General features: G+C 43.4%; 1 protein-coding gene across 1 annotated transcript in view; it reads right to left on the bottom strand.

Moving 5' to 3' along the window:
• cachd1 (cache domain containing 1) overlaps window positions 1-19,419 on the bottom strand; it is a 165,833-nt gene that overhangs the window by 83,809 nt on the left and 62,605 nt on the right. Inside the window, 1 exon segment of the mRNA XM_056276772.1 lies at window positions 15,888-15,950. Coding sequence (XP_056132747.1) covers window positions 15,888-15,950 — 63 coding nt within the window.

Here is a 19,419-nt window from a genome sequence, read left to right as displayed (position 1 = left end):
TTCAACCGAGCCAACGTTAATTTATTGGTGGCAGTGCTTATGGGCAAGCTCTGCAGAGCCGTTTAAAGATTAATCCGACTATATGGCCGTATCATGTTTTGCAGAACGAGAGAACTCAATGAGCTGACACGCGGCGGGGCACAGCGCTAAAGAATATAAGTTGAACGCACATATGGCACACTTGGTCCACCACCATTTAGTCTGACTCACTTTTTCCTATATAAGTTCTGTTGGTCCCAGAAATAAAGTTATGTAGGCCAACACACACAAATCACCCAGTTATCTATGACACAATGCAATAATTATAGCTAAAAACAAAACTGAATAAAAACCAGGAATTGTACCTTACACTTTTGTGCATGTATCAAATACCCCAAGCGTGATGTGCCCCAAAGCTAAATGTTTTAATCAAATCTCGTCAATCTATCCAGCTTTCCATCCATCTATTCAAAACAACACATGCCAATTTCCCAGACCACACCAGAGTAGTGTCTATCTGTATCTAATTTTTGATTTTTATGAAACCATTTCTAGCTGGCCTTTTCCTTCCATTTCTTAAATGTCACCATGAGGACAGAATGAACCTAGGTTGTGACTGACAGTTGTCTTACTGCAATGTGGTTTCTTTCTCTCTCTCTCAAACACTCTCAAACACACACACGCACACCGTAACAATGAGGCACTTCGTTACCAGCCAAGTATTCCAGTTTTACAGCACTTTGGGCATTTTATCTAGGCTCATTTGCACTTTAGCTAGCACTCAGCGCTTTAAACATATAGATTAAGAAGCACATTAAGAGGTAGACGTTTGTACAAATAACTGGATAATTATTTATTGAGTATTTCTTGAACATTTTAGCTAGAGCTGGGTGATATGGACAAAATCAAGTTTCGCGACATTTTTTTGACCGAATACCTCGATATCGATATTTTGATGATATTGTGTAGATATTAGGGGCTGCACAATATCGAAAATGTACCTTCCTATAATATCAACATGCGCGACATACGCATGGCAGAAGACTGCTTGACCTGCGATAAACGCACGTGCCATGCGTTCACACTCTGCATACTACTACCAGGAGTCTGTGTTGACTTTGGTGCCCCCTTTTGGAAACAAGGCGGTAGTGTCACTTGGCCGATTCCGCCTCAGTAAACAAAATATAATGTAAGAAAATAAAATTCTAACATTAGTTACTCACTCTGCAAAACTGGTAAGACATCAAGTTTTAAATTGAGACTGTTACGTAATCACTTATAATATAAACTCCTAGTGGCTGCTTTAAATAGGTCTAGATGTTCTGTTAAAATGACGAAGAACCCGTGTTGCCATGCAACGAGGTTGGTGCTATTCATTGTCAATATAGCGGCTGTAGCCAGGTGCATTTTCCCCCTATGTTGCTGGAATGGAAATAATGCATTTATTTTTCTTTCTTTTTTTTAATTAAGTGTGCATATGCTGTTCATTGTCTGGGGTCTGTGTTAGCAGCAAACCTAAAGCAGAAAAACATTAAAACTGTATACTTCAATGTTTGCTTATTTATCGCGAGTCATATCGTCATCGCAGTATTCAACAACGTCATTGCACGTTTTCCTAATATCGTGCAGCCCTAGACTAGATATGACAACTCGTGCTCTCACAATATATTTACCAAATTACATTTTCAATAAACACTTGTTAGTAATGTGGGTAGACAGACAAAATAGGCAGAGACAAATAGTATTGTAACGTGCATGGATAAGTAGACACGTTGGCAGAGGTGTGGACTCGAGTCACATGACTTGGACTCGAGTCAGACTCGAGTCATGAATTTGATGACTTTAGACTCGACTTGACAAAATGTAAAGAGACTTGCAACTCGACTTGGACTTTAACATCAGTAACTCGTGACTTCACTTGGACTTGACCCTTTTGACTTGAAAAGACTTGCTACTTCCCCCAAACCCAAAGATGAAAAAGTATGTTGACATGGACCGCTCTATCTCTCTTTGTACGTACACGTGTGCATCTGCGTGTGTGTGTGTGTGAGAAAGATGGCACGCTGTCGACACGACATCCAATCAAATTAGATCCACGTTGTTTTGAGCAGACAGCATCCAACCAATCAAATTACAGGACAACCAATGAAGAATAACAGATAACAACGCGCCAGTTGGCAAAATGATACCAAAGATAGTTTCGTTTGGGTATAAAAATTACGAGGTGGTCAACAAAAAACGAATTGCAGTATGTAAAACATGCGGGTCGAAGATTAGGGACGGAGACGCCACAACTTGGAACTTCGCTCGACATTTGAAGTTGCACAAAGAACGGTAAGTTTTGAATGAAAGCTAACACTAGCTTATCGGCTAAGTAACGTAATTGCTAGCTGCATAGTTAAATCAATGAGAGTGTACACTCACTGTTAACGTCACCTTGCAAACACGGTAATCTGCATCCACTGCGGGTTCATTCCCTTACTCATACTTATTATATTGTAACAGGACAGTTTGGGATGTTTGAAGCGGGATTGTATAAACTGCTTAGTCAGTGTATCACACACACACACACACACACACACACACACACACACACACACACACACACACACAGTAGACTGCTGTCAGCAGTAAAACATGAGCAAACCTAATCAAGTCAAGGTCAGTTTAAATGTACTCTATGTTAAGAATATGTGTACGTTACCATTTTAGCTTGCTGCCAGACGAGTTTTTCCGACAGGAAAGCGAAGTATATCTTACTCTCTCCAGCACACCAGATTCCATTGACAAAAACAGCCATTTTACTTTGCAGCACACGGGAGTTGCTTGTTTACTGCTGCCTCATTGAGGTCGTTTATGTAATTTCGGTAAATCATAACTAAGTTGAACTATCACCGAAGACATAAAATAGCACAAATAAACTTAATGATTGAGGTAGCAGTAGACCAGCAATTTCTGTGTGATGCGAGGTAAAATTGCTGTTTTTGTCAATGGAATCTGGTGTGCTGGAGAGAGTGAATTAACAAGCATAAAACTTCAGTTTCCTGACGGAATGGCAAGGTAAAGCAGTGAAAATATTATTAATATAGCGTACAATGACAATGAAATTGATTTTATTAATGTAATGTTACAACACACACACTAATACAGTATACAATTAATATTAACACAAAATTAATATTAACACAATGTTACGATTGATATACGAGTAAAGAGTAGTTTCAAATACAATTCATGTGTGGCTATAAGGGATTTTCTGACATCTGTTTCATATGCTTACCTGTTACAGATTTGAAGAATACCAGATGAACAAAAGCATCATAAATGAACCACAACAGCCTTCAGTCTCACAATTCCTGGACAGTCGTGTAGGGCATTACAGCATCAGTCATCCACAGCATAAAGCTATCACCAATGCAATACTGTTCGACTTGATTATTGATTGCAACTTTCCCCTGTCTATTGTGGAAAACAAGAGTTTTCGACACTTTCTGACGGTACTTGACAGTAAGTACAGCCCAGTGTGTCGCAGAACGTTGACATCAAAAACAGAGAGCCTCGCTGAGGAGAGACGTTCAAAATTAAAAACTCAATTGACCAACACCGACCATGTGACCATGTTTCAGTCACTGTGGACATTTGGTCTGACTGAAAGATGAGGGGATTCCTTGGTGTCACTGTCCACTGGATAGAGAAAGAGGCAGAGAGGATACAGCTAAAGACTAATCTCTTGACCTGCAACCGTTTCAAAGGCTCACACACAGCTGAACGAATCTGTGACCAATTTGAGTGAATATGTGATGAATACAATATCGAAGATAAATTGTACTACATTATTAGTGACAATGCTGCTAACATGCGAAGGGCATTCACTGTGTGCTTCCCCAGTGAACAAGAGGATGATGATGACGGAGATCATCTTGATGACCCTGAGCTCTGGTGTGACTTAACCCTGGAAGAGCAGCAAACGGTAGATGCTGCTATGGCAAAGAAACAGCGCCTGCAGTGTTTTGCACACACTCTTCAGCTGGTGGTGGGAGACGGTTTGAAAGAAACAAAAGTGGTATGTCCTTCTCTTTCCAAGTTATCTAAACTTAGCTCACTGCTGCACACAAGCACAACATTCAAAGATGTGTTTGATAGTGAATTTGGGGAACAGAAAGGCATCCCTGCTGCAGTTAACACAAGATGGAACTCAACACTGAGGCAAGTGAAGGCAGTTCTCCAGTGTGATCATCTAAAACTCTGTGCTGATCTAGAAAACGCTGGGCATAAGGAGTTGTCATTCACACCACGAGAGTGGAATCTGTTGAAGGAGTTGGTGGACATCTTGAAGCCGTTTGGAGAAGCAACTGATTTGACACAGGGGGAGAAGGTCGTCACAATCAGTGCAGTTGTTCCATCCGTCTTGTCCCTCAATCACCACCTTGAGAAGCTGAAGTCTCAAGTTCGTTTCCTGAGCGGCCTGGTCAGAAGTCTCCAGGTATCCCTGAAAAAAAGATTTCTTGGGATCTTCATTAACGTGAAAATGGCCAGGACTCAAGATGGGATCACTGCACCCTTTTCAGACCCAGTGTACCTCAAAGCAGCCGCCTTGGATCCAGCCTTTTCTCTGCTGTGGGTGGAGCCCCATGTGCTGGTCAATCGTGACATCAAGGCAGAGGTGGCACAACAAGTTAAAGGTAAATATTATTGACTTTAATGCAAATTTTTTCCTCATAATCTGATCTAATTGACTGCAACAATAATTACATTTTTCAGTCTAACACTATCACCAACATCAATGGTAATAAGGGTTCTTTTGTTTCTGCTGTTGCTGTTACATATTTTGCCAGAATTGATCCTGCAAGATGCTGCAGAGACTGAGCAACCTGTTCCTCTGGTTGATGAAGAAGAGCAAGAGGATCTTGGAGAAGGAGAAGGGATGTTTGCTGCATACCATAAGAGGCAGAAGAAGGATGTTGGGACCACTCCAGCACTACAGCTAAGTCACTACCTTGACATAGCCAAAGGACAGGCTGCCCTTTTGTTCTGGGCAGTGAACATGAAGACTCTTCCTTCACTCTTCCGAGTGGCCATCAGAGTCTTGGCGGTGCCTGCCTCTAGTGCTCCAGCGGAGCGAGTTTTCAGCCATGGTGGCATCATACTACGTCCCCATCGTGCACAAATGACTGACAGACTTTTGGCCAATTTGATCTTTTGCAAATGCAATGCAGCACAGGGCCCTGACATAGAAAAGCACAACCCTACTCATTGTTATGTTCATGTATTTGCCCTCTGGCCCCCCCTTCCAATCTCTCTCTCTCTCTCTCTCATCTCTCTCTCTCTCTCCTCTCTCTCTCTCCTTCTCTCTCTCTCTCTCTCTCTCTCTCTCTCTCTCTCTCTCTCTCTCTCTCTCTCTCTCTCTCTCTCTCTCTCTCTCTCTCTCTCTCTCTCTCTCTCTCCTCTCTCTCTCTCTCTCTCTCTCTCTCCTCTCTCTCTCTCTCTCTCTCTCTCTCTCTCTCTCTCTCTCTCTCTCTCTGTGTCTCGCTCTCTCTTTCTCTCTCACACACACTCACACTCACACACACTCACACACACAAACACCAGTCTCAGTCTCTCTATGGATGCATACCAATTATTTTAGCAGGTTAGCCTCCATGTGTGTGTGTGTGTGTATATATATATATATATATATATATATATACATATACAAAGAATTTTATCAAGGGAGCAACAGGAACTGATAGAGGCGTGAATATATTACATGTAGATTTATGTTTGTGCGTGTTTCTATATCTGTGAGGACCGTAACGGAGGATGTGAACACGCTGGAGTGGAAGGAGAGTTTTTGGAAAGTGTGGATATGTTGAAGATGTGAAGACATTTTTAGAGAAAATGTTTGAAAACTAAAAAAATTAGGACTGTTTTTGCAAAACTGAGGATATTTTGTGATGAAGATGAACACATCTGAAGAGTCAGGAAACTTTAATAGAATGCAGATCATTTTTTGGGAGTGAGGATATCTTTTATAAAGTGGTGACATGTTTGAAAAGGTTACGGTTACACTTAGGTTTTGAAAGGAGTTAAAAAGACTGGAAAATATTTTTTAGAAAGTGGTGACACATTTGGAAAAGTAACATTTTTTGGAGGACTGTCTTTGTGATCCTCACTTCATCCAAATACCTGTTTGAGGGTGAAGACATGGTTTTTAGTTTAAGGCTAGATTTAAGTTTTAAGGTGAAGACTGTTTTACAAAAATGAGGATATTTTGAGACAGAAACAAACACTTTTGGAAAGTCAGGACACTTGAATCTTAAGGAAATTTTTCAAAAGTGAAGACACTTCCAGAAAGTCGGTGCAGTTTTTCAGAAGTGATAATTCAGATAATTTTTTGGGGAGTGAGGATTTTTTTTTTTAAAGTGATGACATGTTTGGAAAAGGTTAAGGCTAGATTTAAGTTTTGAAAGGAGTCAAAAGGACCTTTCTAGTTGAAGGTGAAAACGGTTTTGCAATATGATATGAGATCAATACAATACAGGACAGAAACTGCAGTGCAACTAGTTATAGTGCAATATGCTATGGAAATACAATGTCAGCACTTTTTGTGCAAATTACATTTGCATTTGTTTCTTTCAAATGTGTTTGAACAATGTTCTTGCAAAAAAAAGGTTTGATAAATAAATACAGATCTTAAAAGCATACATGATCTGTGTAAATATTATTTCTCTGTTGTTAAAGGGACTCGAAAGGACTCGAAACTCAAACGGTAGGACTTGGGACTTGACTTGAGACTTGTTGGTCTTGACTTGGGTCTTGCCTGTCTTGACGCGGGACTTGAGGGCAAAGACTTGAGACTTACTTGTGACTTGCAAAACAATGACTTGGTCCCACCTCTGCACGTTGGTCCTTGACTAATGGGTCGGACCCTTTAATCGACTGGTTAACGTCGCTTGCGGAGTGGGAAATACGGGTTGGCGTCCCGGCTGTGGTGACGGTTTACGGGCTTCCCCTCTAATTCGCTACAATATAATAATTATAACAGCGAGAACAGTCTAATAAGCTCCGAAAACCTCATCTCTTTACTGTAATGCAGCTTTTAAAACCGGGAAAAGGCAACACTTATGCCATATCACGATATCCAAAGTTTCAGATGATATCTAGTCCTATATCATTATATCGATATATTGCCCAGCCCTAATTTTAGCGTTTGGCACATGGTTCCGTCTCTTCCAGACGCCGCAGCGCTACTCCGTGTTTGGCTAACAGCTGCCTGTGAAACACAGTTTGGCGTTACCGCCATGAAATTAATTGATAACTATTCGTTTAAAGGCCCAAACATAACTCGGGCGGAACGTACGCGGAGCGGACTCCGCGAGGAATGTCCGCAGTCATTTGGGCTTCCATAGTCGAGCGCACTTCCGCGTTGTAGTTTCCTGTAAAACTGTCCGTGACACACTACATTACCCACAATTCTTGCGCGTTGTTTCCACTCGTCTGTCATGGCGTCCGACACTGACGACGAGGAATGCAGATCGGTGTCACGTTTATTGGTAGAGGCTAGTTCCCATCGATGCAGAGAACGGTCAACTGAGCATGCGCAAGTACTCGTTGCCTCCGTTGTTTGTGTAGGTTAAGGTTAGGGTTAGAGTTAGCTAATCAGACGCAGAGTAGGGGCGGGTCTTCCTAGAATCCTAGCGCCTGGATGCTACGCGGGGCGCGTGGAGGTGTGGTAGAGGCATTTCGCGCATGCTCAGTTGACCGTTCTCTACTCCATTTCCGTTCTCTGCATCGATGGGAACTAGCCTCTACCCACATTTATTGGAGGTCGATGTGAAAAACACATGCCGAGCAGTCTTTTGTGTGACACTGGTGCGCGGCGCAGACTCATCGCGGTCGCAAAATCTGAGCTTTGCGCGCACAGGGCTTGCGGACGTCCGCTTTTAGTCCGGCGGAGTCCGCTCCGCGTACGTTCCGCCCGAGTATGTTTGGGCCTTAACGAGGGTGAAAATGTGCAATGTTTGGTGAAGCGCTCCCTGCCTTTTCTTGTGTCCTCTCAAGTGTGTTCTTGCAAATGCGTCACCAGGCGTCCGAACACCTATTTAAAGGTTCCGGTGGGAACTACAGGATGAGATAGCGTGGGGGGGATTTGTGTGTGGGTTTTTAGGTGTTTAGTTGTGGTTTTAGGCTGATGTTGTTTTGGTGTACATTGATTAATTATGTTTGGTATTGGTATACATATTTATTGTACACTTAAAAATGTGGAGTAATGTTACATGGTTAAATTGCCATTTTGTCAAATAAAAACATCCCTGTTGTGGCAGCAGTAATTAAGGTTTATCTGTAGCAGAGTATAAAAGGCTGCCTGTTTCCCTTTCTGTCTAGGTTGCGGGTGGAGACCACACACGCTCCACAGCCACCCCGTTTTTGTTTGTACATGTACATTTTTATGGGGTGAATAAATCACCAAACGGTTGGTCTGCGCCATGCTACGCCTCTGCCTTCATCACTACAATCCACCAAAATCTCAGTGCCCATTCTTCTCACACAACACACACACACTTAAGGTGGAAGAATTCCATAGATCAATTACCAGAATTACAGAAGAATGTCTGACATTCTTGTGTAAAGGTGGGGTTGTTGTGAAGCGTCTAGTGTGTTGGTGTAGTGTTCTGTGCCTGTCACGTCTCACTCTCAACCTTCACCGCTGCTTAGCAGAAATGCGAACAGGGAAGCCGAGCACGTAAGTCTCTCCCTGCCGGTACATAGCCTCTCCAACAGCAAGCCCTGTGTAGCACCTCCTCGTGGCGGGCGACACACGGTAACTGGGTACACCTTGGACCCTGGCTGAACTACAAGGGACTCAGAGAGGGTCTGGCCCCTAGACGTGCGGTATACGCAGGCCCACTGGTGTGTGGATATTCCCTGATGCCCATGAACCTGCCCCCAGCTATGAGTTAAATAGCGCCACTGCCTAGTGGATACCTCGGGAGAGGGATAGGCTACGGGAGTAAACCCCTACAGAACATCAATGTCTACAGTGCTGTTGTTTTGTTTTTGTTGCCCTTTTGTATCTGTTTGAGTGGGAGAGTACTGCTGGCGTCGTGTGTGGCCGCCGCTTCTCCCTCTCGTAGCCCCCCTTCCCATCCACCCTGTATGTTATGTTTATCTGTTGTCTTGTTTCACCCCATTTACTGTAATGCGAGTTTGAGTGTTATAAAAGCACTATTAAGATTGATTTATTATTATTATTATTAAGAAGAAGAACACAGTATTTGCATTCTTGTTACTTTTCAGAAACGTCAGAAAAAAATGTATGAAAAAAAAACTATTAAAAAAAATGTCTTGACAGTCAACCGAAACAGTGGCAGGTGTCAAACTCCTGTCGGTTTCAGGAAGCTTTCATTTCTTTTAAATTTTCACACAAAGCAGAACAGAATTAGGTGAATAAAAGTTACATGGACTATAACTAAAACCCACTTTAGAGTCTCAATCAAATTGTGGAAAGTAAAGATGCTCCAGCTGTGCTGATGTATTCACATACGGTAGCTTTACTGTTAATATGAGTTTACTTGTTATACTAGTTTTAATGGAAAAGGAGGTATTACTTCTGTTGATTTCCTATAAAGATTCTCAGCTTTCTCAAAAGATGTGTAAAGAACCTGAGGCACAGAGAGGTAGACACAGGAATATTGCATTGTCTTTAGATGCCAACACAAACAGGCACATGAAAAGAGGAAATCACAGCAACATGTCATTAGGATTTCTGCAACCCCAACATTCACATGAAAATGCATGCATACAGGTACACACATGCACGCGTACACACAACTAAATAGCCATGTCTGACTCCAGGTTGCATGTTAAGGTTGTTTTCTTGTCTCCACTGATTTCTATCTTATCTGCTGACTACACAGGAAATGTCCACTATAGTGGCTGTCTTATGTCTGAGTGGGCTCTTTTTACAAAGCCCTCATCATTTCTTCTCCCTGATTTGCCTTCTGATAACATCTCAGCAGTTCAGCTAACATTCTGAACTCCTGATTTTTCTCCATCAGTAAAGAGCTATTTTTAAACATGGATTATAGATTATATGCATCGATACAATCAAAACAATTGGAAAATATAATCCCTGATCTGATATACACAGACAAAACAGGCTTTGTAAAAAACAAGCAAACCCAGGACAATATGAGGCGGGCTCTCCACCTCATTGACCATAAGAGAAACAATAACATAAAATCCGTAGTTACTAGTCTTGATGCCAAGAAGGCTTTGATTCAGTTTGATGGTAATATCTATATTTGGTTCTTAGGCGCTTGGATGTCTGAATTCTCTATATTGCTCTCCTACAGCCAGAATTAAAATAAACGGGAACTTATCCAAAACAGTATTTCTTGAACTGGGATGTCGATAGGGATGCCCCCTTAGTCCTACACTTTTTACTCTCTTTATTGAGCCACTGGCACAGGCAAATAGAGAAGACGACGCTATAACAGGTGTACTGATTCGAGATACACAATGTAAGATCTGTTTGTATGCAGATGACATTCTTGTGACCCTTACCAACACTGATGGAAGTTTGCCTAAATTATTGTCTCTACTTAAAGAATTTGGCTCCTACTCCGGCAATAAATTAAACTTACATAAAACCTAAACTCTCAACTTTAGCTACGAACCACAGGAAAACATTTACAGAATATGTAAATTTAAATAGAATGGTAACAATTACAAATACCTAAAGATTTATCTGCCACCTCTTAAGAAAATGTTATTCCCATAACAGCTGATATTAACAGCCGATATTAAAACAGACCTAAATCATTGGTCATTATTACCAATCGAATAGATGCTATGAAGATGAATACATTACTCAGGCTGCTTTTTAGTTTCAGTCACTGCCTGTTGAAGTACCTCCCAAGCACAAATGAATGGAATAGAATGATTTCACTTTTATTTAAGAGAATCAGAAACCAAGGATTAGATTTCAGACATTACAACTGCCCAAGCATAAAGGTGGAATGACTTTACCCTGCTTGGAAGATTACTACAAAGCAGCACAGTTGCAATTTCTGGTTTGTTGGTGTGATCCTAATTGTGATGCAAAATAGAAGGAGTTAGAACAAAATTAAATAAACATACCCCTCATATCTATACTGGGAGAAAAAAAAATCTCCAAAAGAAACATTCAGACAAACTGACTGACTGGACTGCAGTCCCTCTAAACATCTGGCATAAAGAACTCAGACCCGAAATTTCAAAGAAATGCAAGTATTACATTGGGTGGCATATGACCCAGAATTCATACCAGCTTGATTGGATGGTAGATTTAAACATTGGACAAATACGGGTACCACTTCATACTGTAGAATATCCTCCAATTAAAGGTTTAGATAGATACATTTCAACAATTCACAAACTTAGGTTTTTCTTCTGATATCAGATATTTCTTCTTACATCTTCAGCCATTACATCCATCCATCCATTATCCAAGTAGCTTATCCCAATCGGGGTCACAGGATGCTGGGGCCTATCCCAGCAGTCATTGGGTGGCAGGCGGGGAGACACCCTAAACAAGGCCACCAGTCCATCACAGGGCCAACATAGTCACACCTAGGGACAACTTAGTATGGCCGATTCACCTGACCTACATGTCTTTGGACTGTGGGAGGAAACCGGAGCACCCGGAGGAAACCCACACAGACACGGGGAGAACATGCAAACTCCACACAGAGGATGACCCGGGATGACCCACCAAGGTTGGACTACCCCGGGGATCGAACCCAGGACCTTCTTGCTGTGAGGCGACTGCGCTAACCACTGCGCCACCGTGCCGCCCTGTGGAGGGAATTCACCTGGAAAAAATATTTTATGCTTTTTTTATAACTCCAAAGATAAAGTCACAAAGCACAAACCTGAACATGGTCAGTGTTAAAGAATGTGTGGGAATATGTCTGCTGATCATAGTTATATTTTTGGGGAGTGTCCTAATATTTCTTCTTACTGGGCAGACATGGCCACAGAAACCAGATCAATCAGCTCAGAGCTTGATTGTAATATCAGTGTTATGAATCGGGTAAACTGCGTCAGCTGGACAGAAAAAGCAGGACATATATCACAAATACCACTAGCAGGTAGTAAAAAAAGCAATAACCAGGAAATGGCTGTTTAAAGAGTCTCCAACAATCCCTGAATGGATGGAACGATTGACTTTTCCTCTGAGACATGACATTAAAAAAATGTGGAAAAATACTGGAAAAACTGGAAATCTTATTTGACTCTGATGTGCTTTCTTTACTATATATTTATTTTGTTTGGAGAACTTTGTTTTATTTCCTTCTGTAGTAAGGCCAACAGAATGGACTTTAGATTATGAATGAGTGGAAGACTCCTCCCTCCTTAAAAATATCCTGGCTTTGGGGCGTCCCGTAGCGGTCTATTCCGTTGCCTACCAACAAGGGGATCGGCAGTTTGAATCCCCGTGTTACCTCCAGCTTGATCGGGCGTCCCTACAGATACAATTGGCCATGTCTGCGGGTAGGAAGCCAGATACGCTGCACTAGCGCCTCCTCTGGTCGGTTGGGGCGCTTGTTCAGGGGGAGGGGGAACTGGGACAACTCGAAAGAGTGGGGTAATTGGCTGTATATATTTGGGGGGTAAATAAATAAATAAATACCCTGGCTTTGCATGAATCAAAGTCATGGCTCATAAGGACCTCTATGATTTCGAAGGACAATCATGGACATAAAGGACCCCCAGACTTTGCTGCATTGCAACCCAGCTTCTTTTCATTTCCTGTTTTACATGATGTCAAGCATTTCACCTTACCTATGATGGCCCTGTCTGTTGTCCCTTGGATTGTCTGTTCTGTTTTTGTCAAAAAACAATAAAAATAGAGCTAACCAGTAAAACGTTATTTTATCCATTTGAACCATGGAGTCCAGTTACATAATACTAACTGGCATCTTCACATAGTCGGGGAAACTCTCCATATACTGCTGTTGAAATTTTTGACCGAGTAGGACAAACACTGGTGCAGCGGTTAACACATTGCTGCTCGAGCAGGGAAAAGGATTGAAACACGATGACGATGTGGCGATGCTACAATCATTACTGTAGATCAGTGTTCCCATATAATTTTATGTAGTTTGATGTGTTAGATTTGCTCCGAGGATGCCATTTTTATAAGTGGGAGCTGTTTACTGCTGAGCTGACGGCACACAAGTGACAATGGCTGCTACACCTTGTTGGAAGCTCTCGCCGCCAGAGGAAGGGACAGATCAGGGAAATCACAGATTTCAGTTTTAACTTAAAACTACTTGCAGTAAATGGCTTTGGAGAAGACATAAGACCTCAGACCCGGATCAAACTAAACACGGTAGAAGAGCTATATGGCAGCATACGTGTCGACTTGATTGATATATATTGATTATTATCTCTACGCACAATGCCCAATCCATCCATCCATCCATCCATTATCTAAACCACTTATTCTACACAGGGTCGCAGGGATGCTGGAGCCTATCCCAGCAGTCATTGGGCGGCAGGCAGAGAGACACCCTGGACAGGCCGCCAGTCCATCCCAGCCCCCCCCCCCCCACACACACACACACACCTAGGGACAATTTAGTATGTCCGATTCGCCGGACCTCTACACACAATGAATCAGAACACCAAACTGATTGAAGACAGGAGAAGATATAGAGCAGGAAGACTGAGAAGAGAAATCTGAAAGAGTATATAAAGTATACTGAATATAGACGCAGAGAGACAGATGCACAACCTCAGAAGAGAGGGGGCGGAAAAGGAGACAGAGTGACAGCCAGAGTGAAGAGGAACTATGTAATTAGAGAGGGACAGGTGTCGGAGTCTCTTCCTCCGACTAATGGGTTTCCAGAGGAGACACTGGTGCAGGGAAACCAGCAGCTTGTGTTTGCATCTCCTTCCCTCTCTCCCAAACTTTCTCTGGCTTTGCTTGACCTTGAGCCAACTATGCCAGGGATGTCTCCAGAAGTGGCACCCTCAGAAACAGGAGGAATGGAATATTGGCACCGTATACGCTGGGGCTCAAGTTTGAGTCGCAATTCACTGTAACTTCCTCAACCCAAAATGAGTTATATCATTTCGCCCAGGCCGATCCCCTTTTTCATTCAATCCACAGTTTAAGATACAATATTGCAGACTAAAGCCCCCAGTGAATGGAGACAGTTCTGAGAGAGAGTGACATCTCTAAGACTAGGCCTGTTCCACCTCACCGAAACCTTCCCAGGATGATTTCATTTCTACTACAATATCTTCTTCTTTCAGCTTACCTGTTTCTCAGGGGTCGCCACAGTGGATTTACAGTTTCCATCAGTACCCCGTGAGGGCACAGCACCAATGGTGGCTGTTGTTAACCCGGGTCTTGACCAGTCCGGTATGGAGCCATGATCGATCCGGTATGGTCTTGTCAATACGCATACCGATTTGGCTCTTGATTTGATTCCACATAATGATTTGGTTTTATTTTATTTCTACTAGACTATCCATCCATCCATTATCCAAGCCGCTTATCCGAATTCAGGTCACGGGGATGCTGGAGCCTATCCCAGCAGTCACTGGGCGGCAGGCAGGGAGACACCCTGGACAGGCCGCCAGACCATCACAGGGCCTGTGATAGTCTGGTGGCCTCCAGCATCCCCTGAGAACAGGATAAGCGGTTTGGATAATGGATGGATGGGCTACTAGAATATGATTGGGGGGTGGGTGGGGGGGACTCTTCTGTTTGAGAGTAGGGAGGTGGAAACTGAGGTGTGTGAATGTGATTTAACAACCAAGCTAAAACATTTTACAACAGAAGAAACAGACAAACACTGCTGCTCATTCTTACCGACCAACTGAGCAGTTACTGTAACGGTAAACAGCTGCAAGGCATGAAATGTATCCCTCAACAAACACAAACTAAAAAATGCACACACACAAACACACACACACACACACACACACACACACACACACACACACACACACACACACACAGTGCATATGTGAACACAGGAGATGCAACTAATGACAACCTGTCTGTTGTTGCTGGTGGCTGTTTACTGCTCTGTGGTTTACTCTCAGTCTTTCAAGATCTCATAGAGGCATGCATGCACGCACGCACGCACGCACGCACGCACGCACGCACGCACGCACGCACGCACGCACGCACACACACACACACACACACACACACACACACACACACACACACACACACACACACACACAATTAATGGGTGACTGCAGGTCAATGCTAAATACTACCAACACTTAAATCTTACAGCCTGGAGCACAAAACTGCAATTTAATCCTCCACCAGTAAACCCTGGCTCACTTCAACAGATCCTCCAGTTGGAGCACAGCTTTGTTTTTCTGTCTAGCTGGCCTTTTTTATCATCATTCCTTTTTTTTTTTCTCACAAGAAAAGGTCTTATGATGAATCTGGCTTCAGTGTACTGACAGAACAACGGTTATGGGCTGAAAAAAGAGAGACCGGGAAAAAAAAAAAGAAAGAAAAAAGAAAAACAGTAGGATCCTCGGGACACTTCCATTCCCTCCATCTAGTGCTCCCCCTGCCTGACCGCCGCTCTGTTCCAATATGTGAAACACCAGAGAGACGGAGCGAGGGGGGGGGGGGGGAGTGGAAAAATGGAGAGAACTTCAAAGCCAATGAGACAGCAGCTGTAGAATTTTAATAACCCTTCCTTTTCCTCTAATGACTGCTCCGAGAGAGGGAGAGAGAGAGAGTATTTATAGCTACTGAATTAACAGCTACATGGGAGCACAAACACTCACCTAGCAGAGCATAAACACACAAACACAGACAGAAGCACAGATGTGACACACACACACACACACACACACACACACACACACACAGGGAAGGAGCTGCCTTTGTTGCTCACCTGCTGCACCTCCGTCTCGCCGTTTGAAGTCTTCTCGGTGTACACGAACGAGTTGAAAATCCTCTGTATGGAGAAACAGTGAGAGAACAGAGAGGGGAAGACAGGAAGAGGTAGAAAGAAGGAAAGACGGGGGAGAGAGAGCAAGGTCAATATTCACACAAAATATTAGCTCTGTTATGCAATTAGAAACAAACAGCAGCCCAGAAGCCGCACTGGCCTCTCAAATGCAGCATCCTCCAGACTCGGTCCCTTCACCGAGGCGTGCTTCGGACCTCGGTAAAACTGGGCTCAACACGGACCTTTGTGACTTGGTGAATTCAGCCGTCCTCGATAGTCCCCCCAAAGGACAACATGGTGAGCCCCATGTCATCCTCTCGTTAATTTGCAAGAGCGAACATCAGTCACGGTTGTTTAAAAATCTATCAATCAAACCTTTTCCCATCAGAATATTTTTTTAAAACCCGGTCCTGTATTGCCGGCGTGGCAACTTCACGGAAAATTGTGTTTTGACAGGGTTTTTTTTTACAGCAACTGGACTCAAACGGTGTTTGGCTTTAAACTTGGTGATCTGTGGCCTTTTGAAAGGGAACCGATAGGAATCTCTGGGGATAAGAGGTTGTTGTCATAGCAGCAGCTTATAGATGAACACAAGTCAGGAAGGGGTGACGGAAGATAACAACGTGCCAAACGTATGACTAAAGATAACATGCCGAACAAACACAGTCGCAACTAACGTCCTCAAATTTACAAATTTAAGCTGACATGCTGCATTGCACATCTGCTGCGCATAATCTGCATCATGCACACTGGAGCGGGATCTGATGGTGCAGAAGCTGCTCTGCTATATCTGCACCAGACCTGGGCAATATATTGATATCAGTATATTAATATATGTTGATATCAATATATGAATATCAATATTGTGATATGAGACTCAATTTTGTCTGGGATTTTGGTTATTGCAATATCACAATATTCCTTAAATACTGTTGTTCCCTGGTCTAAAATGCTGCATTGCAGTAAATTGATCATTTTTTGAACTTTTTAATCCATTTTAGTTGAGAAAAATTAACAATGACTGCCTTTATCTGCTCTTCATATCCACGTTATTATAATTTTTTTTGGGGGGGGGGAATTTCCCTTTTTCTCCTCAGTTGTATCTGGCCAATTGCCCCACTCTTCCGATCCGTCCTGGTCGCTGCTCCACCCCCTCCGCCGATCCGGGGAGTGATGCAGACTACCACATGCCTCCTCCGATACAGGTGGAGTCGCCAGCTGCTTCTTTTCACCTGACCGTGAGGAGTTTCACCAGGGGGATGTGGCGCTTGGGAGGATCACGCTATTCCCCTCAGTTCCCCCTCCCCCCCGAACAGGCGCCTCGAAAAACCAGAGGAGGCGCTAGTGCAGCGACCAGGACATCTGTAGGGATGCCCGACCAAGCCGGAGGTAACACGGGGATTCAAACTGGCGATCCCCGTGTTGGTAGGCAATGGAATAGACAGCTACACTACCCGAACGCCCCCATATCCACATTATTAATGATCATCTGTCAAAAATTCTGTCTAAATATCTTTAGAAAGCAACAATAGTGATCGCCCAGATATCGTCACATTATCAATATCGAAGTATTCAGTCGAAAATATGATATTTGATTTTGTCAACACCGTCCCGAGCTGGATGTGGTGAAGGAGGACATGCAGGTGGCTGGCATGACAGAGGAAGACACAGAGGACAGGAAGAGATGGAAACAGATGATCTGCTGTGGCGACCCCTAACGGGAGCAGCCAAGTGTCATAGTAGTAGTAGTAGTAGATGCCAACAAGGCATCAGAAGAGCAGGGTGGGGTGGAAAGAAGGGAAGGAGCTCTGTTTAAGCCTTCATGTCGGCAAGTAGCTGCCTTCCTGACGCATCCTTTGGGAAGACACTAAACCACTACCAGCTCCATGTCACCCTGCTCATTAGCCGACCTTGCTCTTCACACATATTGAGAGACACCAGCAAAAAGATAATTTCCCAACCGGGGATTAATAAAGGATGATCATTACTAAGTGACTATCTCAAGTAAGAATGTAGGACTCCCACGTCAAAGACACTGGTATCGACCTTCGGGCAAATTGGAAAAATGAGAAAAGGTATGTGAAAGGAAGGAGAAAGTAAAGTACTCTCCTCTAACAAGAATTAGCCTCTTGGTCAAACCATTCTGAAAATAGACCATTTCCTGGCAGCGCACCATTCATGCTAATTGAGCTTAACAGCTGTAATGGCACTGTGCTTTTGAGTGCACAGAACCAAACCTGCACAAATAGAGGTAATTGGCTACAGGCTCTTCCAGCCTCCGGTAGCTCTGCCAGTTAAGAGCTGTTTCTCTGCTCGTCCCACTTAATCGATTCGTACCCGCAAAAGAGACGTGTTTAGCCGCAGTTTGATGAGTTCGGAAGGCATGGCGTTTCCCTTTGTAAGCACAGTTGGGTTTTAGGGTTTTTTTTTTGCATTTGTATGCAGTCTTGTTACAGGTTGACTTCTGTGTTAACATGTTATAGTGTCAGTTAACCTGCTTGCCAGACTCCTCAATAAACTTGCGCCAGCCTCTGGACATGATGTCTCCACTGTGGCCATGAAAAGGTCAAAATCGGTCTGGGGAATTAAGAGAGAAACGATTTCCACTTGGGGTTGAGCGCAATCATCAAAAATCATTTCATTTCTTAAATGTGTTATTTTAACAGAGAATTTCCTTAGTTTAATTTCCTTAGAATAATTTTTTTTTTTCCTCACCGGATTAAAAGCTGATGTTTCCGTCCGACCAAGTAAGAAGCTGAAAGAGGTGTGTTTTACAAAAGCGTAGCCTTCATTTTCACAAATTATACATCTTAAGACGACGTGTCCTCAATGACCTCAGCTAATTTTTCAATTTAGACATCTCAGAGATTTCAAGAGTGCTGGCCTTACACGGAGAAATGCCAGCCAAAGAGGAATCACTCAGTTTTCCTGCAGCGGGAATAGGGTTTGCCGACGCCGGCACAACACCATACAAATCGGTTTCCACTGATACTGACAAAATCTAAGTGGTAATACATTTGCAAACATATCCTTTTTTTCCCCTCTCCCTTTTTCTCCCCGATTGTATATTGTATATTGATCACGCTATTCCCCCCAGTTCCCCCTGCCCCCCAAACAGGCGCCCCGACCGACCAGAGGAGGTGTTACTGCAGCGACCAGGACACATACCCACATCCAGAGGTGTAAAAACCAAGTCCGGAAAATAAAAGTCCAGGCCGCGTATTTGCTCCACCCATGTTACTAACCCAGCTGATTTCATTAGCTAGTTTCCCCTGCCTAATTGAGGAGTGATGCTGACTACAATCTGCTGGTGTTGTACATGGGTGGAGCAAATACACGGTTTGGACTTCTACTTTCTGGACCTGGTTTTTACACCTCTGCCCACGTCCAGCTTTCCCACCCGCAGACACGGCCAATCCCACCCGCAGACACGGCCAATCATGTCAGCAGGGACGCCCGACCGAGCCGGAGGTAA

Source organism: Lampris incognitus, chromosome 3 (genome assembly GCF_029633865.1).
Source record: "Lampris incognitus isolate fLamInc1 chromosome 3, fLamInc1.hap2, whole genome shotgun sequence".
Taxonomy (NCBI): domain Eukaryota; kingdom Metazoa; phylum Chordata; class Actinopteri; order Lampriformes; family Lampridae; genus Lampris; species Lampris incognitus.
The sequence above is the reverse complement of the archived record's forward strand: the minus strand, read 5'-3'. Positions and strand labels throughout refer to the sequence as shown.